Genomic DNA, 20,348 nt, shown 5'->3' on the forward strand with positions numbered 1-20,348 from the left:
CCATATAGTCGTCGTCCATGTCAAACTTAAGCATTTTCTTATTTCCTTCTAATTTAATGCGGAATGACTACAAACAAAAAGCTTTTCAATGCAACCCCAACGTTGAGCACCCCCAAACAAACCGAAAGTGCCGACAATTGAGACAAAGAGAGAAAGCCATATTAAAAGAGAGCAAATGAAAATACCTTTCGATACAAGAAAAGTCAACAAGGAAAAATGGGAAAATTTTCACTGCTTTGTTGTTGAAGTGTTCGAAAAATAAAATAAATAAAATTATTGTTAATTTAGTTTATCTTCCGACAAGAAACGAAACGATTAAAAAAAAAACTGAAAAACATACTGTCCGGTCCGGTCCAGAATCATAAAAATATAATTAAAAAATTTCCATAACAAGTAAAGAAAAAAGTGAAAAATATACTGCCCAAAAGGCGAGCGAGTGCAGAAAAAAAACAAGAAACCAGCCCAAGAAAATCCCTAACGAAACGAAACCGCAATAAAACGAATAAAATAAAAAAAATAAATTATTAAAAATATTTCTTTAAGACCTCATGGTAATTCGTCCACTCATGTAATCTCACCAAAAAAAAACAAAAACCAAGAAGAAAAATCATTTACTACAAAAAATTTTCCCTACCGAAACCCCGAAGTAGGTAACAACAAATCGAGCCCCTCCCGAAATTCCCAGAATTTTAACAAAACCAAATAAACAGCCCTTGGAATAACTCTGAAAAGGCTTAAATAATCCACACTCATAACAATTTCCAGGTTGTTAATACTAGCCAAGCAACCTATCATCTAGCAGAGCAGATATCTTTTTGTAAATCTCCCAAAGAAAGTTGAAAACAATCCTAGCAGTGAATTTTTTTAAATCCCAAAAGATATTCGCCTAGACTACACAACAATGACAATAAGTTCCTAGCTGGCATCATAAATTTAAATTCCCAAATAGTTCATGCCACTGACAGCAGCTTCATCTATTACAGCAGGAGCATAAGCTATTGTTTTAACGCTTGCTGGATTTTGAGTGTTCTTGTGTGTGTGTGTGCGCGTATATGTGAGGACTTATGTCAATCACATTTTAGTCTTTTCTTCTCATCCGTGGTCCAGGTTCAAGGTCAGACAATTTTAACCTCGTTGGTTCAATAGTCCTCGGCTTCTCTGTGGGGCTCCTAAGGCTATTATTGCTGTAATAGACCTTGTGTGCGTGAGTGTGTGTGTGTGTGTGTGTTCCGGTAACGAAGCACATGACTGGTGATATGTCTTCAATAGGTTGCGCTGCCCTCAAGAAATCCTCCAAACAAAAATTATCCAATGACAAGGAGAACAATTCCAGCATCCATAATTCTGTAACTGCATCGGGTACACGTAAAGAGAATGGTCACTTGGTCATGAAGCCACCAAATGCTCCGCCACAAAATATGCGAGGAGGCCTAAGGGTCTATAAGATTGTGATACTAGGCGATGGTGGTGTAGGCAAATCGGGTAAATATGGATTTCCTATAATCATTGTTCTAACATTTGAATAATCAATAATTATTGTGTGCCATTGTAATTAATGGTACCATGATTAATGGACAAGTATAGGGGCATGGTACCGTATGACAATATTTTGTTCATTTTCATTTTTATATATTAACCACCTCCCACCCCCCTACCACCGTCCCCACACACAATTTTATCGCATTTTCTTTAATTTGTTTGTTTTTATTCTCTTTCTTAATAAAACAACAAAAATAACCGCCGTAAAACCGATTCCCTCTGTCGGTATGCCAACGACGACGATGATGATAATGATGATGCTACTGCTACTGTCTCTGTTGACGCCGACATTGATTGGGGGACTTTGTGTTTTATCATTCGTTTGTGGATCTACATCTATGCCATCATTTCACCACCCACCACCCACCATCATCATCATCATATTCCGCTTACTTCAATCGTCAATGTTATTTACCCTTTCGCTTTCATTGGATGGCGGCGCATCGTATTGTTTTGGTCTGACCTGATGAAATGTTGGCTACAATCACAACGCTACTATGATACTCATGGCGCGTGCCCCTCTCGGGTGTGTGTGTGTGTGTTTGTTTTTGTCTACTACACAAAAACAGCTGTTACCCTGCAGTTTGTTAGCCATAATTTTTTGGACTACCATGATCCCACAATTGGTAAGTGATATAAAACTAAATTGAAAAGATGCACAATGGGTTGAGTTGACCCAAATTACATGTTCATTTGTTTATTCGTAACGTAGGTGACAAACTATTTGGCGAAAAACTACTAAAGCGGCGTAAAATATATTTTCAGTGAACGAAAAAACTGAGTAAATTATTCAAAGACAATAGAGCGAAGAAGATGGGAAATTGGCCTACGTCACACCAAATGTTGCATTGACAGTGCTAGTTCCATACATGTTTGCAATTTGTATACCCTCCCCCATAGGATGGGGGTATATTAACTTTGTCATTCCGGTTGTAACACATCGAAATATTGCTCTAAGACCCCATAAAGTATAAATATTCTGGGTCGTGGTGAAATTCTGAGTCGATCTGAGCATGTCCGTCCGTCTGTCTGTTGAAATCACTCTAACTTCCGAACGAAACAAACTATCGACTTGAAACTTGGCACAAGTAGTTGTTATTGATGTAGGTCGGATGGTAAATGGGCCATATCGGACCACTTTTACGTATAGCCCCCATATAAACCGATCCCCCGATTTGGCTTGCAGAGCCTCTAAGAGAAGCAAATTTCATCCGATCCGGCTGAAATTTAGTACATGGTGTTAGTATATGGTCTCTAATGACCATGCAAAAATTGGTCCATATCGGTCCATAATTATATATATATGCCCCATATAAACCGATCCCCCGATTTGGATTGCGGAGCCTCTAAGAGAAGCAAATTTCATCCGATACGGCTGAAATTTGGTACATGGTGTTAGTATATGGTCTCTAATGACCTTGCAAAAATTGGTCTACATCGGTCCATAATTATATATAGCCTCCATATAAACCGATCACCAGATTTCACCTCCGGTGCCTTAGGTTAGGTTAGGTTATGTGACAGCCCGATGTATTAGGCTCACTTAGACTATTCAGTCCATTGTGATACCACAGTGGTGAACTTCTCTCTTATCACTGAGTGCTGCCCGATTCCATGGAGGTCCCTTGTCAATGACAAGGGACCTCCTTTTTATAGCCGAGTCCGAACGGCGTTCCACATTCCAGTGAAACCACTTAGAGAAGCTTTGAAACCCTCAGAAATGTCACCAGCATTACTGAGGTGGGATAATCCACCGATGATAAAGTTTTTGGTGTTCGGTCGTAGCAGGAATCGAACCCACGACCTTGTGTATGCAAGGCGGGCATGCTAACCATTGCACCACGGTGGCTCCCTCCGGTGCCTTTTGGAGAAGCAAAATTCATCCGATCTGGTTGAAATTTGGTACGTGGTGGTACTAAATGATATTTAACAGCGATTCCAAAAGTGTTCCGTATCAGTCCATAATCATATATAGCCCCCATATAAACCGATCCCGAGATTTGGTTTTGGAGCCTCTTGGAGGAGCAAATTTCATCCGAGTCAGTTGAAATTTGGTACATTGTGCTAGTATATGGCCGACCAACTAGGTCGGTCTATAGTTATATATAGCACTCAGTTAAATCGATCCCCAATCACACAAAAATTGGTCTATATTAAGTTCATAATTGTATATAGCCCCCATATAAGCGACCCCCATATTTCAATTCTGGCTCTCTACGTACCGTGCAAAAGTCCATATCGATTCGTAATTATTTTCAGACTTACCTATACATACCTTTTTTAGAAAACGATGTTAAGAATGACAGTTTTTCGTAGAAGTTTCTACGCAATCCATGGTGGAGGGTATATAAGATTCGGCCTGGACGAAATTACGGCCGTATATACTTGTTATACCCTGCCCCACACTGTGGAACAGGGTATTATAAGTTAGTGCATATGTTTGCAATACCCAGAAGGAGACGAGATAGACACATGATGTCTTTGGCAAAAATGCTCAGGGTGGGCTCCTGAGTCCATATAGCCATGTCCGTCTGTCCGTGAACACATTTTTGTAATCAAAGTCTAGGTCGCAGTTTTAGTCCAATCGACTTCAAATTTGCCACAATATGTGTTTTGGCTCAGAATAGAACCCTATTGAGAAATCGGTTCAGATTTAGATATAGCTCCCATATATATATTTCGCCCGATATGGACTTATATGGCCTCAGAAGCTAGAGTTTTACCATAATTTGCTTAAAATTTTGCACAAGAAGAACAATTAGTACTATAGTCAAGTGTGCCAAATTTTATTGAAATCGGTTCAGATTTAGATATAGCTCCCATATATATCTTTCGCCCAATATGGACTAATACGGTCCCAGAAGCCAGAATTTTATCCCAATTTGGTTGAAATTTTGCACTAGGAGTACAATTAGAAGTGTAGTCAAGTGTGCCAAATTTTATTGAAATCGGTTCAGATTTAGATATAGCTTCCATATATATCGTTCGCCCGATTTACACTCATATGACCACAGTGGCCAATCTTTTACTCCGATTTAATTGAAATTTTGCACAGGGAGTAGAATTAGCATTGTAGCTATGCGTGCCAAATTTGGTTGAAATCGGTTCAGATTTAGATATAGCTCCCATATATATGTTTTTCTGACTTCGACAAATATGGTCAAAATACCAACATTTTCCTTGTAAAATCGCCACTGCTTAGTCGAAAAGTTGTAAAAATGACTCTAATTTTCCTAAACTTCTAATACATATATATCGAGCGATAAATCATAAATAAACTTTAGCGAGGTTTACTTAAAGTTGCTTCAGATTTAAATGTTTCCCATATTTATTCCCTGCGCCACACTGTGGAACAGGGTATTATAAGTTTGTGCATATGTTTGTAACACCCAGAAGGAGACGAGGTAGACATATGGTGTCTTTGGCAATAATGCTCAGGGTGGTTCCCTGAGTCGATGTAACCATGTCCGTCTGTCCGCCCATCTGTCTGTGAACACATTTTTGTGATCAAAGTCTAGGTCGCACTATAAGTCCAACCGCCTTCAAATTTTGCACGTGTTCCTTTTTTAGGTCAGAATAGAACTCTATTGATTTTGGAAGAAATCGGTTCAGATTTAGATATAGCTCCCATATATATCTTTCGCCCGATATGCACTTATATGGCCCCAGAAGCCAGAGTTTTGGCCCAATTTAGCTGAAATTTTGCACTAGGAGTACAATTAGTAGTATAGTCATGTGTGCCAAATTTGATTGAAATCGGTTTAGATTTAGATATAGCTCCCATATATATCTTTCGCCTGATATGGACTATTATGGTCCTAGAAGCCAGGGTTTTGGTTCAATTTGGTTCAAATTTTGCACACGAAGTACAATTCGTAGTATAGTCATGTGAGCCAAATTTTATTGAAATCGGTTCAGATTTAGATATAGCTCCCATATATATCTTTCGCCCGATATGGACTAATATGGTCCTAGAAGCCAGAGTTTTGGCCCAATTTGTTTGAAATTCCGGTCCGATTTACACTCATATGACCACAGAGGCCAATTTTTTACTCTGATTTAGTTGAAATTTTACACAGGGAGTATAATTAGCATTGTAGCTGTGCGTTCGGATTTAGATATAGATCCCATATATATGTTTTTCTGATTTCGACAAAAATGGTCAAAATACCAACATTTTCCTTGTAAAATCGCCTCTGCTTAGTCGAAAAGTTGTAAAACTGACTGTAATTTTCCTTAACTTCAAATACATATATATATCGAGCGATAAATCATAAATAAAATTTTGTGAAGTTTCCTTAAAATTGCTTCAGATTTAAATCTTTCCCATATTTTTTTTTACTAACATTGCGTTTCACCCTAGTGCATTAGCCGACTTAAATTTTGAGTCTATAGATTTTGTAGAAGTCTGTCAAATTCTGTCAAGATCGAGTGATATTTAAATGTATGTATTTGGGACAAACCTTTGTATATAGCCCCCAACACATTTGACGGATATGGTATGGTATCGAAAATTTAGATCTACACAGAGGTGCAGGGTATAATATAGTCGGCCTCGCCCGACTTTAGACTTTCCTTACTTGTTTTATTTGTTTTTTATTTTTATTTTTTTAATGAAAAACTTAATTTTCTTAATGAAACAATGTTAAATTTTAGCCAACAACAAAAAAATTAAATTTTTCCGTTTATGGAAATTTATTTCCTGCACTTAATTTCATTTTAGTTGCAATTTAATGCTATGTTGTCGTATACGCGTTTGGTTCGATAAACGAAAAGTATGGACCTAGCATCGTAAATTGTTTGATTTTCTCAGCAGCCAATTTCCCATCTTCTTCTCTCTATTGTCTTTGAAATTATTTTAACCCTAATTTTATATCAAATCAAAATAATTTTAATGTCGATAAACCAAAAAACTACCAAACTATAGAGAATGTAAATTGGTGCACTTTAAAGGGCAGGTCTAAAGAGACAGCATTGTATAAACTAACTGACCGGCTTTATTAAAGGTTGACTTTTTTTGATGAATGGATTGTTTAGACAATGAAGGGACATAGCATACTTCCGAGGTCAATAATAGTGTGTTCCTTAACTCAAGAACGGCCACCGACTGCCGCAAATCTCTCATCGAGATGGCTGAGCAGTACAATATTCACCTAATATGGGTGCCTGGCCATAGGAACATACCGGGGAACTGCGAAGCGGATGAGTTAGCAAGGCTAGGAACTAACGTACATATTCCAGGGGAACTAGAATCTGTTGGTATGCCTCTGGCTACCTGCAAGCTCTTACTGCGTGAGAAGGCTGTTATGATGGCAAATGTCCGATGGGAGAATTGTAAGGGTTGTAAGGACACCAATCAAATATGGCCCCATTTAAACTTAAACCGCACACTAGATATGCTAGTGTTCTCAAGACGTCAGATTTCACTCCTGATAGCTGCCTGATAGGCGACTTTGCAAAAACTATTTGCACGAAGTATATTGACTACTGTATGAGCTGACATGATGCGGAGGAGGGGGAATCAATTAAACACCTCTTGTGTGAGCGTCCCGTTTTTTGTGTGAAGCGTAAGCGAATTTTAGGGGCATATAGCTTTAGATTACTGGCGGCCCTGGAAAACCTTAACTTAAACAGTCTGCTAATGTTTTTGGAACAATCTGGTTGGTTCAACAGAAGGAAATAATCGAGAAGGTTAAAACTAGAAGTGCCCATATGTAATAGGTACTTTTAGTTAATGTGATATCACAATGGACTGAATAGTCTAAGTGAGCCTGAAACATAATCAGGCTGCCACTTTAACCTAACCATGAGGCTCAATAAGTCAAATTTGGGGACCGCTTTACATGAATGCTACTATTAATGGCCAATAATGGTTATTAATATGCGAATAATGACATAACATACCAAATTTCAAGTGGTTCGGATGATCTAAATTCCTCCAGGAGGCTGCGGAATTCAAATATGGGGATCGGTTCGTGTATTCGCATGATTAATCTTGTCAAATGTAAAAAAATGTCTTTTTCTCGTATTTCTTCTTTTCATAATGTCTATGCCATTGGAAATTATAGACTTGAGAACGTTACACATTTTCATGATCTGGACATTCTAATATCGATTTTGAATCCTGTAATACTCCGAGTTTTATCAAAAGGTGGTCTGGAGAATTCAACGATCCGTATCTGACGGATCGGCACTTCACATCCTTAGTTCAGCCTGATCTGGAGTATGCTTCTGTACTGTAGTCTCCCTATTATAAGCAGTACATTACGAAAATGGAATCTGTTCAGATGTCCTTGAAGTGTAGCTTAACCAACAGAGGAAAAGAATGTTTGTCAAATTTATTTAAGCAAAGCCCTATAGACTCAAATAAATTTGACAAACATTATTTTCCTCTGTTGGTTAAGCTACACTTGTAGTTTAGTCAATACATGGTTTTAAGCTGAAATCAAAAACAACAACAATGATTAAAGGAAAAAACCAACAATAACAAAACAAAACGAAGAAAAAAAGAGGAAGCACTCTCAAAATAAACCCAGCCAACTGCACTCAAATCGATTATTTGACGATGGCAAAGGAAAAGAGATATGTTTGTACGAATTTATTTCGGCATAAGCCGACTATCGTGTAAACCATTTTTCGGAAAGTTCAAGTGTGGTACATTTTTGGGTTTAGTGAACTGCCTGAATTTATTCTGATAATTGGTTGATAGTTTTGCTGCAAGTAGAGGATGCAGATGAGGAATGTGGTAATTCCGAAACGTGCGTCCATCCAAACATCTTGCAGTCTATAGGGCTTTGCCCAAATAAATTTGACAAACATTCTTTTCCTCTGTTAGTTAAGCTACACTTGTAGTTTAGTCAATGCATGATTTTAAGCTGACAACAACAATGTTATATTTCTATATATATATATATATATATATATATATATATATATATATATATATATATATATATATATATATATATATATATATATATATATATATATATATATATATATATATATATATATATATATATATATATATATATATATATATATATATATATATATATATATATATATATATATATATATATATATATATATATATATATATATATATATATATTATATTTCAATATTTTGTCTGTAAGAAATTTTGTCAAAATATAATTTCTATACAAAATTTTGTCAAAAATGTACTTCTATAGAAAATTTTATCAACATTTTATTGCTTTTATTTCTTATTTCTTCTCAAATTTTTCTTCAAAATTTTATTTCTATAGAAAATTTATGAAGCATTTCATAGTTGGAGAGGAGTATTTTGCAAGATCTTCCAAATTATTAAGAATTCTAACAATCTAACAAACTGTAAAAAATCTGCCATTTTTGGTAGACTAGTGTTCATAATTGTATATAGCCCCCATATAAAGCGACCCCCATATTTCAATTCTGGCTCTATAATTACCTCACAAAAGTTCATATCGGTTCGTAATTATTTCTTCCCTATATATACCGGTCAAGAACTGAATATATACGTATTTAATCGACGTTTCGTTTGTTTACCCTATATGCCGCCTGGACTAACTTACAATTTAGAAGATGATATTAAAAAGTTTTAACATAAGATGCCTTCCAATCGGTCGCAACCCAAGTAATTTAATTGTGGATGACCGTCTTTAGTAGAAGTTTCTTCGCAATCCATGGTGGAGGGTACATAAGATTCGTCCTGGCCGAACTTAAGGCCGTATATACTTGTTTTTTTTTTTTTGAACAACAATGAATGGCCTGATCTTCGACAAGTCATAAGAAGAAATGAGGATTAGCCTATTGAACGAAAAATATTGTTTTGAAACCGTAATAGGTACCTATTACGGTGGCAGTCTAATTAAATATTCCGAATAATAACAATCAAGTTAGGAAGATAGGAAATTGGCTACTGAGGAGATAAAACCATTTACGGTGTTAGTTTCATACTTTTCATACCAAACGCGTATACGACAAGTATTAACAAATATATTTCCATAAAGGGGAAAAAGTAATTTTTTGTTGTTGCCTAAAATTTAACATTGTTTCATTAAAAAAATTAAGTTTTTCATTTAAAAAATAAAAACATTACAAACATGTATGGAACTAACATGGTAAATGCAACATTTGATATGACGCAAGCCAACTTCCTATCTTCCTAAAGTTTATTGTCTTTGATCACATCTGTTCAGCTTGAAGGTTGAACGACGTGTTTATTTAGGTAAAAATCAGAATAGCGTAAAAGGTCACAAGTCCAATTTTAAATAATAGAAACATTATATTTGTGAGCAATTTTTCTTTTTATACCGTAATATTATCAATGTATACTTTTACCGCCAAAAAGTATGCATGTTCAATTTTCTATATAGATAAACCGGATTAATCTTCCGAATATTAAATTTCAATGTTCAACTAATGTTAGACTAGTTAAGATTCAAATTAGAAACAGTTATTTCACTACGCTGTGTAACTGAAATGCGTCTAATTGTTCAATTTTCTGTATGAAAAAGTGTGCCACCTTTTATGGCTTGTGACACTTTTTATGCAACTTTCTAGAAATTCTCAACAGTAACGCTGCGCCCATCTTAAGTGAATACTAACTGTATATCCATTTCGTAGAGAGATGTGAGGCAGTCGGTGTCCATTTTCCAGTTGACTACCTGTGTACATATTTACCTCAACATTACAGACATTACCTCCAGCTAGCAAACACTAGTAATAGAATAGTTTATAATGTAGTCGGCTCCGCCCGGCTTAAGTCTTTATGTATTCTTGCTATTTGTGATTTTCAAAAAATTCTCCCATTAGAATTAAAGTTCTTGATATAGCATCTACAGATTTGGCATCTTAACTACTGTGCATCAATTGAAATTACTGTATAAAAAAATCGTACGTAATTCACATTTTTCTCCACCCTAACAGAGGATTCATATCAACAACAAGCTGTTATTGACAATGAAGCAGCGCTTCTCGATATACTCGATACTGCCGGACAGGTTGAGTTTACAGCCATGCGAGATCAGTATATGAGATGTGGTGAAGGATTCATTATATGTTACTCGGTCATTGATCGTCACAGTTATGAGGAAGCATCGGAATATCGAAAACTAATACAACGCGTAAGATTAACTGAGGATATACCAGTCGTATTAATAGCCAATAAAAGTGATCTGGAGTCCTTGAGAAAGGTAAGAGGATCCATTTTGACTATATAAAGAAATGACGAAACTCTTTTTGTTTCAGGTTTCAACGGAAGAAGGTCGAAATTTAGCCAATCAATTTGGTTGTCCATTTTTCGAAACCTCTGCTGCACTACGCTTGAACATCGATGAAGCATTTTATGCCCTAATTCGTGAAATAAGACGTAAAGAGAAACAAAAAGCTTTGGGAAATGGCACCAGCTCTGAGAAATTACATTCGAGACGACGAAGTCGTTGGTGGCGTATACGATCAATATTTGCTTTGGTATTTCGTCGAAGGAGAAATTTAAATTAAATACAAAGTGCTGCCATCAATAACGAAGGAGAATAGGGCTGGATCTCCTTTTATACTGCTAGGCATGTACATGTATAAAAGAACAAGAAAGAAAAATCGCACAGCAAATCAAATATGTTTACAAAACCTTCAAGGTGCATTGTTGAACACTAAAACAAAAACAAAAACCACGAAATAGTCAATGCATACAACCATACACAGACTTTGAGTACTAACAGGAAATTGAGAGAGTACACAGCATACATTTTTCAACACAAACAGTAAATGGAGAGAGCACAAATCCAACACACTATTTGTTCTGCTAAGAATTTTATCCTAATTGCAATGCAACTATCATACGAGAATCAAATCACTTGCATCCTATTGAAAGAGATTGAATGAGAGAGAATGTGAGCGAATGTAAGCTTTCTCTATATAAGAGAAAGATATTTATTTCTTAATTGTTTAATAAACTAAGTTTCAAAATGAATTTACACTATATTTATAAAATATTTGTTAAATAGAAGTAGATACGAACACTCATATAATCTAACACACACACACACACATACACATAGACCCGAAATGTTGATACACTTTAAATCTTAATTAAATTAATTTGATTTTGCTAGGGAAAATCTTGCAATACAATTGATTTTTACATTAAAATCAAAATTGATCACGATGATTTGCAGTCATTTTCTATCCTTTGTATGCGGTAAAAAAAATCTTATTCGTGTCTCTTCTTATGTAAACTAAGATAATTTTGTCCTTGAAATGTTTTCCACAAAAAATGTTTTTCAATTTACTTAAATTTAGTTTCATAGTAACTTTTGTGTTTAATTAATGTAATTTCATGAATTTAGTTGAATTAATTTAATTTAATTCAATTCAATTCAATTCAATTCAATTCAATTCAATTCAATTCAATTCAATTCAATTCAATTTAATTTAATTTAATTTAATTTAATTTAATTTAATTTAATTTAATTTAATTTAATTTAATTTAATTTAATTTAATTTAATTTAATTTAATTTAATTTAATTTAATTTAATTTAATTTAATTTAATTTAATTTAATTTAATTTAATTTAATTTAATTTAATTTAATTTAATTTAATTTAATTTAATTTAATTTAATTTAATTTAATTTAATTTAATTTAATTTAATTTAATTTAATTTAATTTAATTTAATTTAATTTAATTTAATTTAATTTAATTTAATTTAATTTAATTTAATTTAATTTAATTTAATTTAATTTAATTTAATTTAATTTAATTTAATTTAATTTAATTTAATTTAATTTAATTTAATTTAATTTAATTTAATTTAATTTAATTTAATTTAATTTAATTTAATTTAATTTAATTTAATTTAATTTAATTTAATTTAATTTAATTTAATTTAATTTAATTTAATTTAATTTAATTTAATTTAATTTAATTTAATTTAATTTAATTTAATTTAATTTAATTTAATTTAATTTAATTTAATTTAATTTAATTTAATTTAATTTAATTTAATTTAATTTAATTTAATTTAATTTAATTTAATTTAATTTAATTTAATTTAATTTAATTTAATTTAATTTAATTTAATTTAATTTAATTTAATTTAATTTAATTTAATTTAATTTAATTTAATTTAATTTAATTTAATTTAATTTAATTTAATTTAATTTAATTTAATTTAATTTAATTTAATTTAATTTAATTTAATTTAATTTAATTTAATTTAATTTAATTTAATTTAATTTAATTTAATTTAATTTAATTTAATTTAATTTAATTTAATTTAATTTAATTTAATTTAATTTAATTTAATTTAATTTAATTTAATTTAATTTAATTTAATTTAATTTAATTTAATTTAATTTAATTTAATTTAATTTAATTTAATTTAATTTAATTTAATTTAATTTAATTTAATTTAATTTAATTTAATTTAATTTAATTTAATTTAATTTAATTTAAGTTAATTTAAATTTAACTAATAAAATAAATTAATTTTATTTTTATTTAATTTATTTTAATTTTTAATTTATTTAAAAAGGTCCACTTGTGAGGCTTTGTATTAAGGAGATTATCTTACCTAAAATGGCGGCGGATACCTAAGAATGATGATCTTCGGCCCAATTTGATACGGATGATCTTCGGCCCAATTTGATTTTTAATTACACAGAATACCAAAGACCAAATATTTCCAATTAAAATTTTAATTAAATTCTCAAAAATATTCAATTAAAAATTTAATTGATTCAGTAAACAAACTTTTATTCGTGTCTCTTCTTATGTAAACTACGATAATTTTGTCCTTGAAATGTTTTCCATAAAAATGTTTTTCAATTTACTTAAATTTAGTTTCGCAGTAACTGTTGTGTTAAATTAATATACTTTCATGAATTGAATTTAGTTTAAATTAATTTAATGTGAGGCATTGTATTAAGGAGATTATATTACCTGAAATGGCGGAGGATTCCTACGATTGAGCACAGATGATTTTCGGTCCAATTTGATTTTTAATTACCCAGAAAAAAATGTTACCAAGATATTTCCAATTAAAATTTTAATTGAAATTTCAAAAATATTCAATTAAACATTTAATTGGTTCGACATATTTGTAGTATCAATTAATTTTTTAATTGATAATTAGTTTTTATTCGATTAAACATTCAATTAAATATTTAATTGATTCGATATATTTGTAGTATCAATTAATTTTTTAATTGATAATTAATTTTTAATTTCAATTAAAAATTAATTGGATCAATTAATTTCGTCATCGGATCCAAAAATTTCGTTTTTTTTTGTGTACAATTGCATACCTACACTTACACACACACACTCAATATCAAAACAATCATGATGACTTAAAACCATATGTTCCATACATGAAATCCTAACACAACTATTACTAAAACAACAACAACTACTACTATTATTATTACACCTATTATAAATTATTACATTTTTGTCTCATAATGTTATAAGATAAAAGAAAAAACAAAAACATAATATAAATAATTTAAAAATAAATAAATCTTAAAAAACCCAAATCAAATGTAGAAAAATAATTAAACGTATCGAAGAGAAGGGAAATAAAATTAAATGATATAAAAGGGTAGTAGTTATTAATAATATGTACCAAAAAAAATAAAGAAACCACATAGAGAAAACATCAGTACTTTAAAAAAAATAAAAAAAAATCTATATATAATAAAAACAAAACATCAACACAAACAATAAAGAATTTATTAATAGTTGATATTGAATTCAAAATAATAAAAAACACATATAGTACATCACGACACAAAATTGACAAAACAATAATAATAACAAAAAAAAAACAACAAAGAATTATTTAAAGCTAAATAGTGTTAAGTATTTACACACACATGGAAAAAAATAAAAACTAACAACTTAATAAGAGAAGACAAACAAATCAAATACAAATAATATTATTCAATATAATAATGATAAAACCAACAAAAAATAAGGTCCAAAGTTTAAAACTTTCATGGATTTTAGTTAAATTTATTTCAGTTTATCCAAATATAGATAATTCATGAAAATAAGTACTTAATGCATTAATATTTTTTCTTATATTTTATTTTTATAGTTTTTTCTGTTCATATTTTGATTATTTATATGAAAGAGAATTCTGAAAAATTCGAGAAATAAGTTCATAAGAAATAAGTTCATAGTTTTAAGTTCATAAACATTTAGAAATATTGGTTCCGGTTTTCGATTTACACTTGGCCGGTCATCTGTCTATTCATCTATAAATATTCTTCGTAAATTCTTCAACGATTTTCGTAAATTTTACGAAAACTACAAAATTTTTTACATTTTGTGATTTTCATGGAGACCTTTTTGCGAAAACAGAAATTCTTCATAAAATATACGAACACTTTACGTTGATCGGGTTGGGTATATACACTGATAGAAAAAGTTTCGTTATATCAACGAAATGTGCCATTAATATTGAAACAACGAAAGAAATTCGTTAATACAACGAAATTGTTCATTATTCTGATGAATTTTCTGTTAAACAATGAAACGTTTCGTACGATTAACGAAATATTTCATTGTCTTAATAGAATTTTTTTCATCATATCAATGGAAAACTAACAAAAATGTTTCATTGATATAACGAAACATTATTATTAAGACCACGAAAATACTCGTTAATAGTACGAAACATTTCGTTGATGAACAAAAATTTCATTACAATAACGAAAATTTCTTTATATTATCAAATTTATTTCGTTGGCTCTATTTTATTAATATAAACATGTTTTTTTTTCTACCAGTGCAGGGAGGATGATATGTAATGTAGCAAAGTTAAGAAGCTATATTTTAACAATTTAATGTTATTGTTCAAAAGCAAAAAATGACGGAAATAACATCAAATTTTAGCATCAGTTTATATTTGTTCGAATTGGCTACCTTTCTCATAAACCTTCAAAGCTATTACACACCACAAGAAAGTGAGTCTACGGTATTTGTCTCTCCAAAATTATCCATTTTGTCTCTCAAAACTATCCGGGTTGAAATGTTTGCCCGCCCATGCTTCAATACCGACTATAGGGCATTTCCTGGTAATATTCGGCATTTATTTTGTCTCCACCATCAAAGAATACGAGTGGGGAGGGACCATCGGCCGCTACGGTGGCCCACACAATTACCATCGGCGTCTCTGTAGTTCTGGTGGCAAATCGAAGGCGTACATTTTCAGCGGACCTCTTTGGCAAGTAAACCCGATCATTTTGTTTGTTCACGAACTCAATTCGGAATGGCTTCCCATTGGAGAAATCCAATTTTGGTAACTGGCCACCTTGACACTTTCCAATTTAACTTTATTTTGTGTATCGGTCCAGGCTGATTTTTCAATAAATTTTGACAAAAATTTCTATAGAAATAAAATCTTGACAAAATTTTCTATAGAAATACAATTTGGGCAAAATTTTTATAGAAATAAAATTTGTACAAAATTTTCTATAGAAATAACATTTTGACAAAATTGTCTATAGAAATAAAATTTTGACAAAATTTTCTATACAACTAAAAGTTTGACAAAATTTGCTATGTAAATAAAATTTTGACAAAATTTTCTATAGAAATACAATTTCGACAAAATTTTCTATAGAAATAAAATTTTGACAAAATTTTCTATACAAATAAAATTTTTAAAAATGTTCTATAGAAATAAAATTTTAAGAAAATTTTCTATAGAGATATAATTTTAACAAAATTTCCTATGTTAACAAAATTTTCTATAGAAATAAAATTTTGAAAAAACTGTCTATAGAAAAAAATTTTCTATAATAAATAAAATTTTTTAAAACATTTTCTATAGAAATAAAATGTTTAAAAAATTTTCTATAGAAATAAAATGTTTAAAAAATTTTCTATAGAAATAAAATTTGGACAAAATGTTCTATAAAAATCAAATTTTAACAAAATTGTCTATAGAAATAAAATGTTGACAAAATTTTCTATAGGAATAAAATTTTTTATTTCGACAAAATTTTCAATAGAAATAAAAGTTGGAAAAAATATTCTATAAAAATAAAATTTTGACAAAATTTTCTATAGAAATAATATTTTGACGACATTTTCTATAGAAATAAAATTTTGACAAAATTTTCTATAGAAATAAAGTATTGACAAAATTTTATATAAAAATTTAATTTTAACAAAATTTTCTATAGAAATAAAATTTTGACAAAATTTTCTATAATAAATAAAATTTTTTAAAACATTTTCTATAGAAATAAAATGTTTACAAAATTTTCTATAGAAATAAAATTTGGACAAAATGTTCTATAAAAATCAAATTTTAACAAAATTTTCTATAGAAATAAAATATTGACAATATTTTCTATAGAAATAAAATTTTGACAAAATTTTCTATAGAAATAAAATTTTTTATTTCTACAAAATTTTCTATAGAAATAAAAGTTGGAAAAAATTTTCTATAAAAATAAAATTTTGACAAAATTTTCTATAGAAATAAAATTTTTTTAAAACATTTTCTATAGAACTAATATTTTGACAACATTTTCTATAGAAATAAAATTTTGACAAAATTTTCTATAGAAATAAAGTATTGACAAAATTTTGTATAAAAATTTAATTTTAACAAAATTTTCTATAGAAATAAAATTTTGACAAAATTTTCTATAGAAATAAAATTTTTACAAAATTTTCTATAGAAATAAAATTTTGACAAAATTTTCGATAAATATAAAAATTTTTTATTTCTACAAAATTTTGTATAGAAATAACATTTTGACAAAATTTTCTATACAAATAAAATTTTTAAAAAATTTTCTATAGAAATTAAATTTTAGAAAATTTTTTATAGAAATATAATTTTAACAAAAATTTTCTATAGAAATAAAATGTTAACAAAATTTTCTATAGAAATAAAATTTTGAAAAAACTGCCTATAGAAATAAAATTTTGAAAAAATTTTCTATAATAAATAAAATTTTTTAAAACATTTTCTATAGGAATAAAATTTTGACAACATTTTCTATAGGAATAAAATTTTGGCAAAATTTTTTATAGAAATAAAAATTTTCTATATATTTTGACAAAATTTTCTATAGAATAAAATTTTAACAAACTTTTGTATAGAAATAAGATGTTGACAAAATTTTCTATAGAAATAAAATGTTTACAAAATTTTCTATAGAAATAAAATTTGGACAACATTGTCTATAGAAATAAAATTTTGACAACATTTTCTATAGAAATAAAATTTTGGCGAAATTTTCTATCGAAATAAAATTTTGAAAAAACTGTCTACAGTAATAAAATTTTGAAAAAATTTTCTATAATAAATAAAATTTTTTAAAACATTTTCTATAGAAATAAAATTTTGACAAAATTTTCTATAGAAATAAAATTTTTACAAAATTTTCTATAGAAATAAAATTTTGACAAAATTTTCGATAAATATAAAATTTTTTTATTTCTACAAAATTTTGTATAGAAATAACATTTTGACAAAATTTTCTATACAAATAAAATTTTTAAAAAATTTTCTATAGAAATTAAATTTTAGAAAATTTTTTATAGAAATATAATTTTAACAAAAATTTTCTATAGAAATAAAATGTTAACAAAATTTTCTATAGAAATAAAATTTTGAAAAAACTGCCTATAGAAATAAAATTTTGAAAAAATTTTCTATAATAAATAAAATTTTTTAAAACATTTTCTATAGGAATAAAATTTTGACAACATTTTCTATAGGAATAAAATTTTGGCAAAATTTTTTATAGAAATAAAATTTTGACAAAATTTTCTATAGAATAAAATTTTAACAAACTTTTGTATAGAAATAAGATGTTGACAAAATTTTCTATAGAAATAAAATGTTTACAAAATTTTCTATAGAAATAAAATTTGGACAACATTGTCTATAGAAATAAAATTTTGACAACATTTTCTATAGAAATAAAATTTTGGCGAAATTTTCTATCGAAATAAAATTTTGAAAAAACTGTCTACAGTAATAAAATTTTGAAAAAATTTTCTATAATAAATAAAATTTTTTAAAACATTTTCTATAGAAATAAAATTTTGACAAAATTTTCTATAGAAATAAAATCTTGACAAAATTTTTTATAGAAATAAAATTTTGACACAATTTTCTATAGAAATAAAATTTGGGCATAATTTTCTCTAGAAATAAAATGTTGACAAACTTTCCTATAGAAGTAAAATTTTGACAAAATTTTCTATAGAAATAAAATTTTGAAAAAAAAATTTATAGAAATAAAATTTTAAGAAAATTTTCTATAGAAATATAATTTTAACAAAATTTTCTATAGAAATAAAATGTTAACAAAATTTTCTATAGAAATAAAATTTTGAATAAAATTATCTCTAGAAATAAAATGTTGACAAAATGTTCTATAGAAATAAAATTTGGACAAAATATTCTATAAAAATAAAATTTTGACAAAATTTTCTATAGAAATAAATTTTTGACAAAATTTTCTATAGAAATAAAATTTGGACAAAATTTTCTATAGAAATAAAATTTTGACAAAATTTTCTATACAAATAAAATTTTGACAAAATGTTGTATAGAAATACAATTTGACAAAATTTTCTATAGAAATATAATTTTGACAAACTTTCCTATAGAAATAAAATTTTGACAAAATTTCCTATAGAAATCAAATTTTGACAAAATTTTCTATATAAATACAATTTTGACAACATTAGAAATAAAATTTGGGCAAAATGTTCTATAGAAATAAAATTTGGACAAAATATTATATAAACATAAAATTTTGACTAAATTTTCTATAGAAGTAAAATTTTGACAAAATTTTCTATAGAAATAAAATTTTCTTTAGAAATAATATTTTGACAAGCTTCAAAATACGGCCTTTTTAAGTTGGTCGATTTTTGGTAAGATTTTCTTAAATTTGTTCTCCAATGATAGCCATTTGTAGTTTTCCATTCAAATATAAAGCAAGCACACTATCACGCTTCAATCCTATCACGAATAACTTTATTTCTGAATCACTGGAATAAATCTGTGACTTTTAGATGATAGGTTTAGAAATTAAAGCAACCTAAAGTTGGTTGCAATAAACATTAGCCAACCTCTATATGTGGTGTGTGAATCCTATGACAATTCACCCGATTAAATAACGCTCCCAAAGCAAACTTAACAAAAACCCGTTCGTGTTTTCCTTAACTAAATAAATACGTTAAGATTTGTTTCTGTTTTTTTTTTTCAATAGTTCACTTTAAAAATACATTTTTATTTGTTTTTAACTCCATGCTATTGCTATAATTCATTTGTTTAGTGACCATAAATAAAGTTCCTTATTTAAGTTACTCAATATGTAGTTAAAAAAAAAATAAACATTTTTGTTTATAATATATTAAGTATAATTTACATTTTGTGTGTATTAATATTACTATTATTATCAATTGTTGTTATGAATATTTGTTATTTTGACAAATTTTTCTATAAAAATAAAATTTTCACAAAATTTTCTATAGAAATAACATTTGGACAAAATTTTCTATAGAAATAAAATTTTAACAAACTTTTGTATAGAAATAAGATGTTGACAAAATTTTCTATAGAAATAAAATGTTTACAAAATTTTCTATAGAAATAAAATTTGGACAAAATGTTCCATAAAAATTAAATTTTAACAAAATTTTCTATAGAAATAAAATTTTGAGAAAATTTTCTATAGAAATACAATTTTGACAAAATTTTCTATAAAAATAAAATTTTGACAAAATTTTCTATAGAAATAAAATTTGGGCATAATTT

The 20,348-nt window shown here is 28.2% G+C and overlaps 1 protein-coding gene across 4 annotated transcripts; it reads left to right on the top strand.

Moving 5' to 3' along the window:
• Positions 1-208: 208 nt before the first annotated feature.
• Ric (Ras-related protein interacting with calmodulin) lies at positions 209-14,326 on the top strand. 4 transcript variants are annotated; one of them, XR_012722940.1, is made up of 5 exons: positions 209-1,482; positions 2,109-2,165; positions 10,474-10,739; positions 10,795-11,445; positions 13,080-14,326. XR_012722940.1 is itself a non-coding variant. In XM_075310937.1 (5 exons), the coding sequence occupies exons 2-5, from the start codon at positions 1,245-1,247 to the stop codon at positions 11,044-11,046; spliced, it is 813 nt and encodes a 270-aa protein (XP_075167052.1). In that variant the 5' UTR covers positions 209-646; positions 766-1,244; the 3' UTR covers positions 11,047-11,826. The 4 variants fall into 4 exon arrangements, 2 of the variants coding, with proteins under 2 accessions (XP_075167052.1, XP_075167051.1); XR_012722941.1 differs by having other exon boundaries at positions 10,795-11,435; XM_075310937.1 differs by lacking the exon at positions 13,080-14,326 and having other exon boundaries at positions 209-646; positions 766-1,482; positions 10,795-11,826.
• The last annotated feature ends 6,022 nt before the right edge of the window (positions 14,327-20,348 follow it).

The sequence above is a fragment of the Haematobia irritans genome, chromosome 5, assembly GCF_050003625.1.
Source record: "Haematobia irritans isolate KBUSLIRL chromosome 5, ASM5000362v1, whole genome shotgun sequence".
Taxonomy (NCBI): Eukaryota; Metazoa; Arthropoda; class Insecta; order Diptera; family Muscidae; genus Haematobia; species Haematobia irritans.